The sequence below is a fragment of the Scardinius erythrophthalmus genome (assembly GCF_964197995.2).
Source record: "Scardinius erythrophthalmus genome assembly, chromosome: 2".
In the NCBI taxonomy this organism is placed as follows: Eukaryota; Metazoa; Chordata; class Actinopteri; order Cypriniformes; family Leuciscidae; genus Scardinius; species Scardinius erythrophthalmus.
In genome coordinates, this window is record NC_138222.1 from 48556720 (window position 1) to 48573386 (window position 16667).

General features: G+C 47.4%; 1 protein-coding gene across 1 annotated transcript in view; it reads right to left on the reverse strand.

Moving 5' to 3' along the window:
- Positions 1–16667, reverse strand: part of LOC308706470 (ribonucleases P/MRP protein subunit POP1-like) — a 31396-nt gene that overhangs the window by 3692 nt on the left and 11037 nt on the right. Inside the window, exons 5-12 of the mRNA XM_081392134.1 lie at positions 11373–11633; positions 10362–10449; positions 10055–10233; positions 6439–6650; positions 1492–1579; positions 1348–1411; positions 1134–1253; positions 725–840 (exon numbers count right to left, since the gene is read on the reverse strand). Coding sequence (XP_081248260.1) covers positions 725–840; positions 1134–1253; positions 1348–1411; positions 1492–1579; positions 6439–6650; positions 10055–10233; positions 10362–10449; positions 11373–11633 — 1128 coding nt within the window. The remainder of the gene's footprint in view (positions 1–724; positions 841–1133; positions 1254–1347; positions 1412–1491; positions 1580–6438; positions 6651–10054; positions 10234–10361; positions 10450–11372; positions 11634–16667) is intronic.

Sequence of the window (16667 nt, forward strand, 5' to 3'; positions counted from 1 at the left end):
GAGGTTCTCACACCTGTCCTGAAGTGTCCCTCATCATCACACCTGAGCTCATCAGCTTTTGACACACATACACACACACACACACACACACACACACACACACACACACACACACACACACACACACACACACACACACACACAGGGAGAGAGACACACACACACACACACACACACACACACACACACACACACAGGGAGAGAGACACACACACACACACACAGATGTGCAGGGCTGGTGCTCCTCCAGGACAGGGGACATTTAATTTAATATTCAACATTATATATTAATATATTAATATTTAGTATTATTGCTCTCCTGCACTGACACCATTATATGAGACCTGAACTGAGCTGGACGATGACATCACGGTTTTCTCCAGAGCGGCTATATATATATATATAAATGAACTAAATTAATACATTTTTTACAACAGAAATGAAGCATCACTGAACTTACTTAAGCTGGACTGTGACGCTATTTTCTTCTGGACACAAACTCTGTTGCATTATTTCCCTGTTATCTCTGTGAAGCTGCTCTGAAACACTCTATACTGTAAAAGCGCTGTATAGTTAAAGGTGATTGACAGGTTTGAGAAGCTGCTCTAGAGCTCCAGTCATGAGGTTTATGTTTGTATATCACCAGAAACTCTTGATCCGGATCACTGGAATCCGATCGGATGTTATTTACCTGATCCGGTCAGTGTGTGTCTCGTGTGTTTACCTGATCCGACAGTCGGTCGCGTGTCACACACTCTCGAATCGACTCGTCCCACAGCGAGCTCTGACTGCAGTGAGCCGGCACTCCTCTGAGTCTCAGATCCCGCACACCATCCTCCTCTAGTGGGAGAAACACACACACACTCATCATGACAGTCTGCTGTGTGTGTGTGTGAGAGTGAGAGTGTGAGACATACAGCACACACACTCATCATGACCGTCTGCTACTGCGCGTGTGTGTATAAGAGTGTGAGAGAATCTCAGGCCCTGCCAGGATTCGAACCTGGTTACTCTGCATGGAGGCGCAGAGGCTCCCGGAGCTCAGGGCCATATATATACACACACACACACACACACGCGCATGCACGCACACACACACACACACACACACACACACACACACACACACACACCTGTGCTGGGCTGTAGGTCAGGTACAGTTTTTCCACGTTTCTGAGGTAAAGTCAGTCTGGGATCATCTACAGTCAGTCCCAACACACAGCCTGCTGGGAGCTCAGCTGTGGAACACACTCCTGTAAAACACACACACACACACACACACACACACACACCATCAGACATCCACCGCCTCCATCACAGAGTCATGTGACCTCGGTGTTCATTCACCTCTCAGCAGCTGGAAAGCGTGTGTCTGTTGCTGATGGAGGCTTTCGTTCTCGCCACTCAACATCTACAGGAACCAGAGAGAATCATCAGCCAATCACTGAGAGAATCACAGCGCAAGAGTGTGATGTCATCAGAGTCTCTCACCTCACTGGCTGGACGGAGTGTGTCTGTGAGCACCGTGTGAGCCAGCGGACCAATCAGACGAAAGCGCACAATCTCCATGGTGAGGTCGCTAAACAGGATATGATGAACGATCACATTAAACACCTCTGGAAACAGATCACTCTTAATTCTAATGTAGAAACACATTTTCTGTAAAGATGCTTTGAAACGATATGTATAGACAGTATGCGTGTGACATCATCATCTGTGCGGTTACACACACACACACACACACACCGAGTGTGGCAGCATTTGTTTTCAGTGTGAATGCCGTGAAAAACACTCAAAACACATCTAAAACGGGAGAGAGCTTTGAGACTGACTGTACAAATAGATTTGACACGAAATGTGAGGAATATTTTCACACACTGCTGAAAGCTACAGAACAGAGAAGCGAATGAATCGCTGCGATACACAGAAACATCTGGATCCAGGCAGAGAACGCTGGATTTGCTGTGATTATTTTGTGTCAATATGCTGAATTTAGGAGTAAAATCACAGCCTATATATTGTATTGTTATATATTGTATTGACAGCTCATCAATTAAATATTTACCAGCGTATATTCTGCATAATTGGATGTTTTTAAATAAACACTGACATAAATCTACACAAGTTTTAGGGCTGGATGATATGATATATATATATATATATATATATAACACTGATATAAGTGATCACATGGATTTAAATACATATTGTATATATATATATATACATATATATATATATACATATATACATATATATATACATATATACATATATACATATATATATATATATATATATATATATATATATATATATATATATATATATATATATATATATATATATATATATATATATATATAAAAATTATCACCACCTGCAGGAGGGGCCGTAAGGGGCCGGTGCTTAGTGGATCGGGCGGCAGTCAAAGGCGGGGGCCTCGACAACCCGATCCCTGGACACGGAAACCAGCTCTAGGGATGTGGAACGTCACCTCGCTGGCGGGGAGGGAGCCTGAGATTGTGCGTGAGGTTGAGAGGTACCGACTAGAGATAGTCAGGATCACCTCCACGCACGGCTTGGGCTCTGAAACCACACTCCTGGAGAGAGGATGGACTCTTCACCACTCTGGAGTTGCCCATGGTGAGAGGCGGCGGGCTGGTGTGGGTTTGCTTATAGCCCCCCAGCTCAGCCGCCATGTGTTGGAGTTCCCCCCGGTGAACGAGAGGGTCGCTTCCCTGCACCTTCGGGGGAGGAAGCTGGACAGACTCGGAAGACCCAAACGTACTGTGAGGGTCTGTTGGGAACATTTGGCCGAATCTCCTGTCAGAGAGATCTTCAACTTCCACGGCAGAGCTTCGACCGGATCCCGAGGGAGGCTGGAGATATTGAGTCTGAGTGGACCATGTTCTCCACCTCCATTGTCGACGTGGCCGCTCGGAGCTGTGGCCGTAAGGTCTCCGGTGCTGGTCGTCCCAATCCTTGAACCCGGTGGTGGACACCGGAAGTAAGGGATGCCGTAAAGCTGAAGAAGTAGTCCTATTGGGCCTGGCTGGCTTGTGGGACTCCTGAGGCAGCTGACGGGTACCGGCTGTTATGGCTATATTGCATGTCCCTAATCAACTGTCGTTGCAGCTTATTTAACTTTACAAATGGAGACATTCCCTCAACCTAGGGGTTCGTGTGACGCACGTTTCCATATATGGACATAACCTGTTGCAGTGGGCGTGGTTCATTGGAGTTTCCTAGGATAAAGGAACTATGATGTGGAACACGTGCAGGCGCACAAAGAGACTCCATATTGCTATTTTTCCCATCCCCTTTTTCCCCACGCAACTTAGAGTTGTAAAAGAATAGATAATAAAATTAATTCAAGCATCAAGAACTCTTCTGGTCGAAATGTTTCCTTGTACACAACAAAATGGTGCCGAAAACCCGGGATTTCAAGGATATAATTTAAAGAAAGGGAGAAGACTGAACGGGAGTCAAGAATTGTTTGAAAGAAGCTGCGTGGGGAATTTGAATCGAACTTAAATCATGGATTCAGCGGATTTAAAGCGATTGAAGATAAAGCGGGGAGTGATGCGAACTGCAACGACAAAACTCAATCAGAAAATTGATGGTGAGTTGGATAAAGAAGAACCATGTTTTGCGAAACTATAGGCCAAGCGGACTGCAGCCCGGGTGGTTGTGGAGGCAAGAACTCGGGCCTGGGAGGAGTTCGGTGAGACCATGGAGAAGGACTACCGGTCAGCCTCGAAGAGATTCTGGCAAACCATCCGGCGCCTCAGGAGAGGGAAGCAGAGCCCTACCAACGCTGTTTACAGTGGAGGTGGGGAGCTGTTGACCTCAACTGGGGATGTCGTTGGACGGTGGAAGGAATACTTCGAGGATCTCCTCAATCCCGCAGTCACGTCTTCCATTGAGGAAGCAGAGGCTGAGGGTTCAGAGGTGGACTCGTCCATCACCCAGGCTAAAGTCACCGAGGGAGTCAAGAAACTCCTCGGTGGCAAGGCACCAGGGGTGGATGAGATCCGCCCCGAGTACCTCAAGTCTCTGGATGTTGTGGGACTGTCTTGGCTGATCCGCCTCTGCAGCATCACGTGGCGGTCGGGGGACAGTGCCTCTGGGATGGCAGACCGGGGTGGTGGTCCCTCTTTTTAAGAAGGGGGACCGGAGGGTGCGTTCCAACTACAGGGGGATCACACTTATCAGCCTCCCCGGGAAAGTCTATGCCAGGGTACTGGAGAGGAGAATACGGCTGATAGTAGAACCTCGGATTCAGGAGGAACAGTTCGGTTTTCGTCCCGGTCGTGGAACACTGGACCAGCTCTATACCCTCTACAGGGTGCTGGAGGGTTCATGGGAGTTTGCCCAACCAATCCACATGTGCTTTGTGGACTTGGAGAAGGCATTCGACTGTGTCCCTCGCGGCGTCCTGTGGGGGGTGCTCCGGGAGTATGGGGTTCAGGGTCCTTTGCTAAGGGCTGTCCGGTCCCTGTACGACCGGAGCAGGAGCTTGGTTCGCACTGCCGGCAGTAAGTCAGACTTGTTCCCGGTGCATGTTGGACTCCGGCAGGTCTGCCCTTTGTCGCCGGTTCTGTACATAATTTTTATGGACAGAATATCTAGGCGCAACCAGGGGCCGGAGGGTGTCAGGTTTGGGGACCACACGAGTTCGTCTCTGCTCTTTGCGGATGATGTTGTCATGCTGGCCCCATCAGACCAGGACCTTCAGCATGCACTGGGACGGTTTGCAGCCGAGTGTGAAGAAGCTGGGATAAGAATCTGCACCTCAGAGTCCGAGGCCATGGTTCTCAGTCGGAAAAGGGTGGCTTGTCCACTTCAGGTTGGTGGAGAGTTCCTGCCTCAAGTGGAGGAGTTCAAGTATCTTGGGGTCTTGTTCACGAGTGAGGGAAGGATGGAACGGGAGATTGACAGACGGATCGGTGCAGCTTCTGCAGTAATGGGGTCGATGTACCGGTCTGTCGTGGTGCCTCGATTTACCGGTCAATCTACATTCCTACTCTCACCTATGGTCATGAGCTGTGGGTCATGACCGAAAGGACAAGATCCCGGATACAGGCGGCTGAAATGAGCTTTCTCCGCAGGGTGGCTGGGCGATCCCTTAGAGATAGGGTGAGAAGCTCGGTCACTCGGGAGGAGCTCAGAGTAGAGCCGCTGCTCCTCCACATCGAGAGGGGTCAGCTGAGGTGTCTCGGGCATCTGCTCCGGATGCCTCCTGGACGCCTTCCCGGGAAGGTGTTCCAGGCGCGTCCCACTGGGAGGAGGCCCCGGGGAAGACCTAGGACACGCTGGAGGGACTATGTCTCCCGGCTGGCCTGGGAACGCCTCGGTGTCCCCCCGGAAGAGCTGGAGGAAGTGTCTAGGGAGAGGGAAGTCTGGGCGTCTCTGCTTAGACTGCTGCCCCCGCGACCCGGCCCCGGATAAGTGGAAGAAGATAGATGGATAATACAATATAGTTTCTTATTTGTTAAAGCAGTATTTTGTTGTTTTATTAACATTAATGACAGATGACAGCAGGAATATTAGACTACTGTCACTGTAAGACCGACTAAACTGACAAACATCCGGTTTCTTTGTTCACTTACGACAGAACACTCGCAGAGACGGGTGTTTAGACATAATTGTGTTTGTGTGTCCGTTCAAGGACGAGGAGACGCAGAGGAACCAATTCAGTGTTCGAGCGCCGCTCTCTCTCACTCTCTGCGAGTGTGTGTGTGTGTGTGTGAGTGAGTGAGTGAGTGAATGAGTCTGTGTGTGTGTGAGAAAGTGAGTGAGTGAGTGAGTGAGTGAGTGAGTGAGTGAGTGAATGTTTGAGTCTGTATGAGTGTGTGTGTGTGTTTGTGTGTGTGTGTGTGTGTGTGTGTGTGTGTGTGTGTGTGTGTGAGTGAGTGAGTCTGTGTGAGTGGGTGTGTGAGTGAGTGAGTGAATGTTTGAGTCTGTGTGAGTGTGTGTATGTGTGAGTGAGTGATTGAGTCCCGTGTGAGTGTGTGTGTGTGAGTGAGTGAGTGAATGTTTGAGTCTGTGTGAGTGTGTGTATGTGTGAGTGAGTGATTGAGTCCCGTGTGAGTGTGTGTGTGTGTGTGAGTGAATGTTTGAGTGTGTGTGTGTGTGAGTGAGTGAGTGAGTGAGTGAGTGAGTGAGTGAGTGAGTGAATGTGTGTGTGCGTGAGTGAGTGAGTGAGTGAGTGAGTGAATGAATGTTTGAGTCTGTGTGAGTGTGTGTGTGTGTGTGTGTGTGTGTGAGTGTGAGTGAGTGAGTGAGTGAGTGAATGTTTGAGTCAGTGTGAGTGTGTGTGAGTGAGTGAGTGAGTGAGTGAGTGAGTGAGTGAGTGAGTGAGTGAGTGAGTGAGTGAGTGAGTGTGTGTGTGTGTGTGTGTGTGTGTGTGTGTGTGTGTGTGTGATCCTCTACCTGATGGTGATGTGTGTGTCGGTGGACTCCCAACGCACCGGAGATCCAGCGGGTCGAGTCCCGTCTCCCAGCAGCCTCTTGGAGGGAGGACCGGTGTCGCCTTCATCCCTCTTCCTCTTCCTCCCTGCAGGATCCGCTTTGGGATGAAGATCCTCACACACGGACACGGCCTGAGAACACCCACACACCAGCAGCAGCTCCGACAGCACCTCCTGTCACATGATCCCAGAAGACAAGCGGTTAAGACACCCAAACACAGGAATCACATGAGAAAGTTTGAGTTTGTGTGCAGCCTTTTCTCTTCATCTTCCTCTTTTGGAGTCGAGAGTATATGTTCATTTTTGATATTGTTATCGGCTGATAAGTGAATATATGAAAGCCGAAGAATAGTGTATTATGTCCTTCAGATGCGACTGTACAACATGATGGTTTTGAATTGCTTGAAATATGATTGGAATCACTTTGAAAAGGAAAATATAGTTTAGGGATGCAGCGATATGAAGATTGTGGCTGATACCGATAATTCTTTATATTTGAAAGCCGATAACCGATATATAAGCCGGTAAACTTAATCCAAATTCAAATGTATTATATTAGACGTCCTGTGGATTTTTGTTTTTTGAGAGTCTGATTACAAAACTAAAAGTCTCACCATTAAAAGCCACGACTCAATCACACTATAATTATGATGTTCTCGTTATAATGTTGTGTAGCCGATATGACAGATCTGCACATGTTGCACTGAACTCTATTTTCCTTTTTTGAAGTGATTCCAATCATATTTCAAGCAATTCAGAGCCATCATGTCGAACAGTCGCATCTGAAGCGTCTCAGCTGGAGGAAATAATACATTATTTATCGGCTTTAATATATCAGACAAATCTTCTTATCAGGCTGATAACGATAACATTAAAAACTAACATATATCAGCCGATATATCATACACCCCTAGTCGAGAGCGCTGAATGTTGAGCTACAAATCATCATCGTCATCATCATCATCATCATCATCATCGTCATCATCATCATCATCATCATCATCATCATCATGATGAGTCACTTAAATTGTCAAATTGCCGCCAGTCTGTTTATGCTCATCTTTCATTTAATAATCATTCCATAATCTGTACTGAATAAAGCACAACAGAAATAAAGGTGAATTGTCTTCATGGATATTACCGATTAAAGAGTGTTTGGAAAGTGTTTGATTAGTGTTATTATAGAGACGGCAGAAATATTAGAGTCTCTCGCGCTTGAACGGTTTAAACTCATATTGAAATGCTCACAAAGGAATCGATATTTTTATTTTATAACAAGCATACGATCCTTGACCTCAAGTATTCGATTCCAGAATCAGAACTGATTTTCAATTCCCAAGCCTAGACACTGAGTGAACTAACAGCGAACACTGTCCTTCTAGACTGTGCCGTGCGAACACACGCGTGTCACATGTTGCTCAAGCCTTCACATCCGCACCGTTGAGGAGTGTGTTCTGGGTTAGGAGTGTGTTCTGGGTTAGGAGTGTGTTCTGGGTTAGGAGTGTGTTCTGGGTTAGGAGTGTGTTCTGGGTTAGGGTTAAGAGTGTGTTCTGGGTTAGGAGTGTGTTCTGGGTTAGGAGTGTGTTCTGGGTTAGGAGTGTGTTCTGGGTTAAGAGTGTGTTCTGGGTTAAGAGTGTGTTCTGGGTTAGGAGTGTGTTCTGGGTTAGGAGTGTGTTCTGGGTTAGGAGTGTGTTCTGGGTTAGGAGTGTGTTCTGGGTTAGGGTTAAGAGTGTGTTCTGGGTTAAGAGTGTGTTCTGGGTTAGGGTTAAGAGTGTGTTCTGGGTTAAGAGTGTGTTCTGGGTTAGGAGTGTGTTCTGGGTTAGGAGTGTGTTCTGGGTTAGGAGTGTGTTCTGGGTTAAGAGAGTGTTCTGGGTTAGGAGTGTGTTCTGGGTTAGGGGTGTGTTCTGGGTTAGGAGTGTGTTCTGGGTTAGGGTTAAGAGTGTGTTCTGGGTTAGGAGTGTGTTCTGGGTTAGGAGTGTGTTCTGGGTTAGGGTTAAGAGTGTGTTCTGGGTTAGGAGTGTGTTCTGGGTTAGGAGTGTGTTCTGGGTTAGGAGTGTGTTCTGGGTTAGGGTTAAGAGTGTGTTCTGGGTTAGGAGTGTGTTCTGGGTTAGGAGTGTGTTCTGGGTTAGGAGTGTGTTCTGGGTTAGGAGTGTGTTCTGGGTTAGGAGTGTGTTCTGGGTTAGGGGTGTGTTCTGGGTTAGGAGTGTGTTCTGGGTTAGGAGTGTGTTCTGGGTTAGGAGTGTGTTCTGGGTTAGGAGTGTGTTCTGGGTTAGGAGTGTGTTCTGGGTTAGGAGTGTGTTCTGGGTTAAGAGTGTGTTCTGGGTTAGGAGTGTGTTCTGGGTTAGGAGTGTGTTCTGGGTTAGGGTTAAGAGTGTGTTCTGGGTTAAGAGTGTGTTCTGGGTTAGGGTTAAGAGTGTGTTCTGGGTTAAGAGTGTGTTCTGGGTTAGGGTTAAGAGTGTGTTCTGGGTTAAGAGTGTGTTCTGGGTTAGGAGTGTGTTCTGGGTTAGGAGTGTGTTCTGGGTTAGGAGTGTGTTCTGGGTTAAGAGAGTGTTCTGGGTTAGGAGTGTGTTCTGGGTTAGGGGTGTGTTCTGGGTTAGGGTTAAGAGTGTGTTCTGGGTTAGGAGTGTGTTCTGGGTTAGGAGTGTGTTCTGGGTTAGGGTTAAGAGTGTGTTCTGGGTTAGGAGTGTGTTCTGGGTTAGGAGTGTGTTCTGGGTTAGGAGTGTGTTCTGGGTTAGGGTTAAGAGTGTGTTCTGGGTTAGGAGTGTGTTCTGGGTTAGGAGTGTGTTCTGGGTTAGGGGTGTGTTCTGGGTTAGGAGTGTGTTCTGGGTTAGGAGTGTGTTCTGGGTTAGGAGTGTGTTCTGGGTTAGGAGTGTGTTCTGGGTTAGGGGTGTGTTCTGGGTTAGGAGTGTGTTCTGGGTTAGGAGTGTGTTCTGGGTTAGGAGTGTGTTCTGGGTTAGGAGTGTGTTCTGGGTTAGGAGTGTGTTCTGGGTTAGGAGTGTGTTCTGGGTTAGGAGTGTGTTCTGGGTTAAGAGTGTGTTCTGGGTTAGGAGTGTGTTCTGGGTTAGGAGTGTGTTCTGGGTTAGGAGTGTGTTCTGGGTTAGGAGTGTGTTCTGGGTTAGGGTTAAGAGTGTGTTCTGGGTTAAGAGTGTGTTCTGGGTTAGGGTTAAGAGTGTGTTCTGGGTTAAGAGTGTGTTCTGGGTTAGGAGTGTGTTCTGGGTTAGGAGTGTGTTCTGGGTTAGGAGTGTGTTCTGGGTTAGGGTTAGGAGTGTGTTCTGGGTTAAGAGAGTGTTCTGGGTTAGGAGTGTGTTCTGGGTTAGGAGTGTGTTCTGGGTTAGGAGTGTGTTCTGGGTTAGGGTTAAGAGTGTGTTCTGGGTTAGGAGTGTGTTCTGGGTTAGGAGTGTGTTCTGGGTTAGGAGTGTGTTCTGGGTTAGGGTTAAGAGTGTGTTCTGGGTTAGGAGTGTGTTCTGGGTTAGGAGTGTGTTCTGGGTTAGGGTTAAGAGTGTGTTCTGGGTTAGGAGTGTGTTCTGGGTTAGGAGTGTGTTCTGGGTTAGGAGTGTGTTCTGGGTTGCACGTTTGACCTGTTTGAGTGCCGGGTGGAGCCAGATCCACAGCTGTCTGCGTGAGGCGTCAGGAGCCCGGGGCCTCCACAGGAACTCAGCCGGACCCAGAGCGCCCTGAGGAAACTGATCCGCTTTATACAGCTGGAGGATTCCCTGCCGCGCTCCGGAGAGACACGACACCGCTGCAAACGTGCGGCCTGGAAAACACAACAGAGTCCAGTGAACCACACAACACTCACTCACTCTCAAACATTCACTCACTCACTCACTCACTCACTCACTCACTCACTCACTCACTCACTCACTCACTCACTCACTCACACACCTGTTTGTTTGTTGGTGAGTCGAGCCAGTGCTTTCAATATCTGATCTTCAGATCCCCGGAGCTCCAGGCAGCAGAAATATGACAAATCCTGAGAGACACACACACACACACACACACACACACACACACTTCTTTTTCGCTTTGATAGATATGCAGGTGTGTACAGTTAATCCTTGTGTAACTGTTGCTGTGCAACGACACACTTGACCAAACCAGCACATGTCAGAGCTGAGTGTGTGTGTGTGTGTGTGTGTTCATCAGCTGAAACACTGTCCGCAGAAAGCACTCAGCATGTGTGAGTGTGTGTGATTGAGAGTGTGTGTGTGAGCGAGAGTGTTCATCAGCTGAAACAGTCAACAGAAAGAGCTCAGCATGTGTGTGCGTGTGAGTGATTGAGTGAGTGTGTGAGAGTGAGAGTGTGTGTGTGTGTGTGTGTGTGATGATCTCTGTAGATGTAGAGAGTAGAAGTGAGTGTTTCTGAATGTCAGTTTGCTGTTGTGTGTTCGTATAGTTCATGAGTGTGTGTGTTGAAGTGTGTCACTGATGCACAAACACAGTTCTATGCGCTATTGTAACCTGATTTGGTTTATATCTGCTTATTGCGCTCTCTTGTGGACACAGGAGACAATACAGCACTGAGTCCCTCTAACACAGGATTGCCTTTAGAATTTGAATATAATTTGAATTTTGCTCATTTTTAAGAAAGAAATTCAAATGTAGATTTTCAGCCCTCCAGACAGCTGAGTAACACAGGAGCCGTTCACTGTCTCTACACAGTCCTGACGCAAACACACACAGAAGTACTTTACTTATGTAGTGTGTATATGTACACAGAAGTACTGTGATTTAGTATATGTACATTTCTGAAATACATGGTTTCCTCTGATAACAGATCACTGTAAACTGTAATATGGACTCATGCATTCTCAGTAAAGATGCTTTGTAATGATGTGTATTATGAAGCGCTGTACAGATAAGCATGAGTTGAGCACTCAGCGGTGGGACACACACCTGCAGCAGGGCGTGTGTGTTCATGGCTCTGTAGCTGGCTCTGAAGCTCTTGGCCGTGGGTGTGAGCGGCACACAGAAGCTCCAGCTCTTCTGCATGTGGAAGCGTTTGCTGTGCCAGATGTGCGTCTCCAGCCAGCGGCTCTTCCTCTGTCTGCGGTTGAACTCCAGCAACAGGTTCCCGTGTCTCCGGCGCGCTCTGCGACTCCTGCTCTTCGGCACCGGCTTCTTCTGCTGGTCTGGTGCGCGCTGACTGCGCTCCGCCTGCACACACACACACACACACACACACACACACACACACACACACACACACACACAGCACTGAGTGACCTGTGACTTCAGCAGAGATCTGAATGAGGACTTCTGATAGTACCAGAGAATGTCTAATAAGGGGAGAACTTCCACTCTCAGTAAACTTCTGGCTTCTGAACTGGCTGCAGTTCCACTCTGGCTCCACATGAGGGCGCTCACAGGACGAGTGCAGAATGACTGGAGGTCTACGGCGCTATACCCCTCAACATCCACTTTTCTCAGGATATAATTTTTTGTCTGGTCATTTGAATGTTGTATTCGAAAGGAGATGCAAAGAAATTACACACTGCTGGGTGTTCGATTTTTTAGAGTCACTTATTTGCTTTAAAAAGTCTTTTAAAATGTCAATGACGTCATAAACATCGTACGACCAGAGATACTGCTTTACGGCAATCCTTCAGTCACTCTGGAGCTTTCAGCTCTGCACTTTCTTTCCTCTCGAGGCGTCGACAACACAGCTGACACAGGCAAACACAACACAGCTGACACAGGCAAACACACAACACAGCTGACACAGGTAAACACACAACACAGCTGACTCAGGCAAACACACAACACGGCCGACACAGGCAAACACACAACACGGCCGACACAGGCAAACACACAACACAGCTGACACAGGCAAACACACAACACAGCTGACACAGGTAAACACACAACACAGCTGACACAGGCAAACACACAACACAGCTGACACAGGTAAACACACAACACAGCTGACACAGGCAAACACACAACACAGCTGACACAGGGAAACACACAACACAGCCGACACAGGCAAACACACAACACAGCCGACACAGGCAAACACACAACACAGCCGACACAGGCAAACACACAACACAGCCGACACAGGCAAACACACAACACAGCCGACACAGGCAAACACACAACACAGCCGACACAGGCAAACACACAACACAGCCGACACAGGCAAACACACAACACAGCCGACACAGGCAAACACACAACACAGCCGACACAGGCAAACACACAACACGGCCGACACAGGCAAACACACAACACGGCGACACAGGCAAACACACAACACGGCCGACACAGGGAAACACACAGGGAAACACACAACACAGCTGACACAGGGAAACACACAACACAGCTGACACAGGGAAACACACAACACAGCTGACACAGGCAAACACACAACACAGCTGACACAGGGAAACACACAACACAGCTGACACAGGGAAACACACAACACAGCTGACACAGGCAAACACACAACACAGCTGACACAGGCAAACACACAACACAGCCGACACAGGCAAACACACAACACAGCCGACACAGGCAAACACACAACACAGCCGACACAGGCAAACACACAACACGGCCGACACAGGTAAACACAACACGGCCGACACAGGCAAACACACAACACGGCCGACACAGGTAAACACAACACAGCCGACACAGGTAAACACACAACACAGCCGACACAGGCAAACACACAACACAGCCGACACAGGCAAACACACAACACGGCCGACACAGGCAAACACACAACACGGCCGACACAGGCAAACACACAACACGGCCGACACAGGCAAACACACAACACGGCCGACACAGGTAAACACAACACGGCCGACACAGGCAAACACACAACACGGCCGACACAGGTAAACACAACACGGCCGACACAGGTAAACACACAACACAGCCGACACAGGCAAACACACAACACAGCCGACACAGGCAAACACACAACACGGCCGACACAGGCAAACACACAACACGGCCGACACAGGCAAACACACAACACGGCCGACACAGGCAAACACATAACACGGCCGACACAGGCAAACACACAACACGGCCGACACAGGCAAACACACAACACGGCCGACACAGGCAAACACACAACACGGCCGACACAGGTAAACACAACACGGCCGACACAGGTAAACACAACACGGCCGACACAGGCAAACACACAACACGGCTGACACAGGCAAACACACAACACAGCTGACACAGGTAAACACACAACACAGCTGACTCAGGCAAACACACAACACAGCTGACACAGGCAAACACACAACACAGCTGACACAGGCAAACACACAACACGGCTGACACAGGCAAACACACAACACAGCTGACACAGGTAAACACACAACACAGCTGACTCAGGCAAACACACAACACAGCCGACACAGGCAAACACACAGCTGACACAGGCAAACACACAACACAGCCGACACAGGCAAACACACAACACAGCCGACACAGGCAAACACACAACACAGCTGACACAGGTAAACACAACACGGCCGACACAGGTAAACACAACACGGCCGACACAGGTAAACACAACACGGCTGACACAGGCAAACACACAACACGGCTGACACAGGCAAACACACAACACAGCTGACACAGGTAAACACACAACACAGCTGACTCAGGCAAACACACAACACAGGCAAACACACAACACAGCTGACACAGGCAAACACACAACACAGCTGACACAGGCAAACACACAACACAGCTGACACAGGCAAACACACAACACAGCTGACACAGGTAAACACACAACACAGCTGACACAGGCAAACACACAACACAGCCGACACAGGCAAACACACAACACAGCTGACACAGGCAAACACACAACACAGCTGACACAGGTAAACACACAACACAGCTGACACAGGCAAACACACAACACAGCTGACACAGGCAAACCCAACACAGCCGACACAGGCAAACACACAACACAGCCGACACAGGCAAACACACAACACAGCTGACACAGGTAAATACACGTGCTAGACGAGTTCTTGTTTTGTTGTTTTAAAAGACCAAGCGGTATCTCTGGTCGTAATCAGTCCTTCACTGACCAATCAGCGTTCATTAGCAGAATGCTAGCGTGTTATGGGCAACAACAACTCAACCTGTACGAAATCGAAAGGACATAAGTACTTGTTCATTCAGCTTTCGACCTATAACCCATGTTGAACTTGCAAAACCTACAATCGAATCTGAGATTTCTCAACGGCAATCGGGTGAAAGAGACACATTTAGCCGTCTAGCTCCATAGACTCCCATTCATTCTGCTCTCATGGGTGATCGCCCCCAGTGGAGCTCTGGTGGAACTACAAACACAATTCGGTACAATAGGTCTTAATAGGGAGTGGCCAGGCTCTCCGTAGACGTGCTATGGTAGTACCTACAGGGTGGGCCATTTATATGGATACACCGTAATAACATGGGAATGGTTGGTGATATTAAAGTCCTGTTTGTGGCACATTAGTATATGTGAGGGGGCAAACTCCTCAAGATGGGTGGTGACCATGACATATACTAATGTGCCACAAACAGGACTTTAATATCACCAACCATTCCCATGTAATTACGGTGTATCCATATAAATGGCCCACCCTGTAGAATATCTAAGTCCACTAAAGGAGGGAGAGCGTTTTCACATTCGGCTCCTAAACTCTGGAATACCGTTCCTGATGATGTTCAGGGCTAAAAATACCACAGAAAAACAACTAGCCTAACTAATAAAAATTTCAAGCATTATTAAAGACAAGTATTAAACTAAACAGCAATTAAAAAAGAACAAATAAATTAGCAATCGCAGCAAATAGATAAAACTGAACAAAGTTGCGTCTGATAACAGATCACTGTAAATTGTAATGTGCTGGGAGTGACGAGACACTTATCTCACAAGATTGTTGCACAATAATTTATAGAAATCCTCAAAGACAAAATTCATGACTGTAAAACAGGCCCGCAGTGGGTAATCGGGAGAATCAGGAGAAATCCCGGTGGGCCGCTTCACTTTTGGGCTGGTCGAGGATTTTTATTTTTATTTTTTTCACATTTCAATGTCACGTTAGTTAGGCTACATTACACGTTCCGCATTCTGACACCGCAGCGCGCAGCCTCTGCATGGGTTGTACCATGTGAGGGAGTTCTCCCCTCCCCTCCTATAGCTGGGCCGGCCCTACCGTAAACGGTACGCGTCAGGGAGGATGGATGGGAGGAAGAGGCCAGGAGGTATGGAAGCTTGTTTCCGCCACAGAATAAAACATTTTAAAAGATAATTGCGACTTTTTATCTCACAATTGCGAGTTTACATCTCGCAATTCTTTCTCAGAATTGTGAGATATAAAGTCAGAATTGTGTGAAATAAAGTCGCAGTTGCGTGTTATAAAGTCAGAATTGCGACATATAAAGTCAGTATTGTGTAAAATAAAGTCGCAATTGCTTCTTATAGTCAGAAATTGCAAGATATAAAGTCAGAACTGCGTGAAATAAAGTTGCAATCGCTTCTTTTAAAGTCAGAATTGCGAGATAGTCAGAATTGTGTGATATAAAGTCGCAATTGCGTGTTATAAAGTCAGAATTGCGAAATATAAAGTCAGAATTGTGTGAAACAAAGTCGCAATTGCTTCTTATAAAGTCTAAGTGAGTTATTATTTAACCTTTACATTATTTGTTGAACCATTACAAACTACACAATAGTAAGAGCTGAACTGTTGCTTCATTTATCCAATTTGGAAAAAGTGCTAATTTGGAATTCCACCATGGAAAAGGTGGGCCGGTCTTGGGCCTGAAACTCCCGGGCTGAAAAGTGGCCCCACTCCGGCCCTGCTGTACTTTATGAGTATGAATGATCAAAAGCACTGAACGACAATAATATACAAGCACTGTAAAGGTTTAGCCACAAACTCCACCGACTGTCTTCTCTCCTGTGTGACTTCACACGAGTCTCTTCAGACTTTACTGTGCATGAACTATGAGCTTCCAGAACCTCTGACTGAGGCTGTGTGTGACTCATAATTCAACTCCTTTACACAAATTGAACATAGAAATAAAAACAGTATAAATAACAAAAATAAATAGCAGTTTTGTCTTAACAAGCACAAACAATAAGTGCACGAGATCTCATCACACCCCTATAACGTGGACTCTGTAACTGAAATGATGTGTATTGTGAAAAGCGCT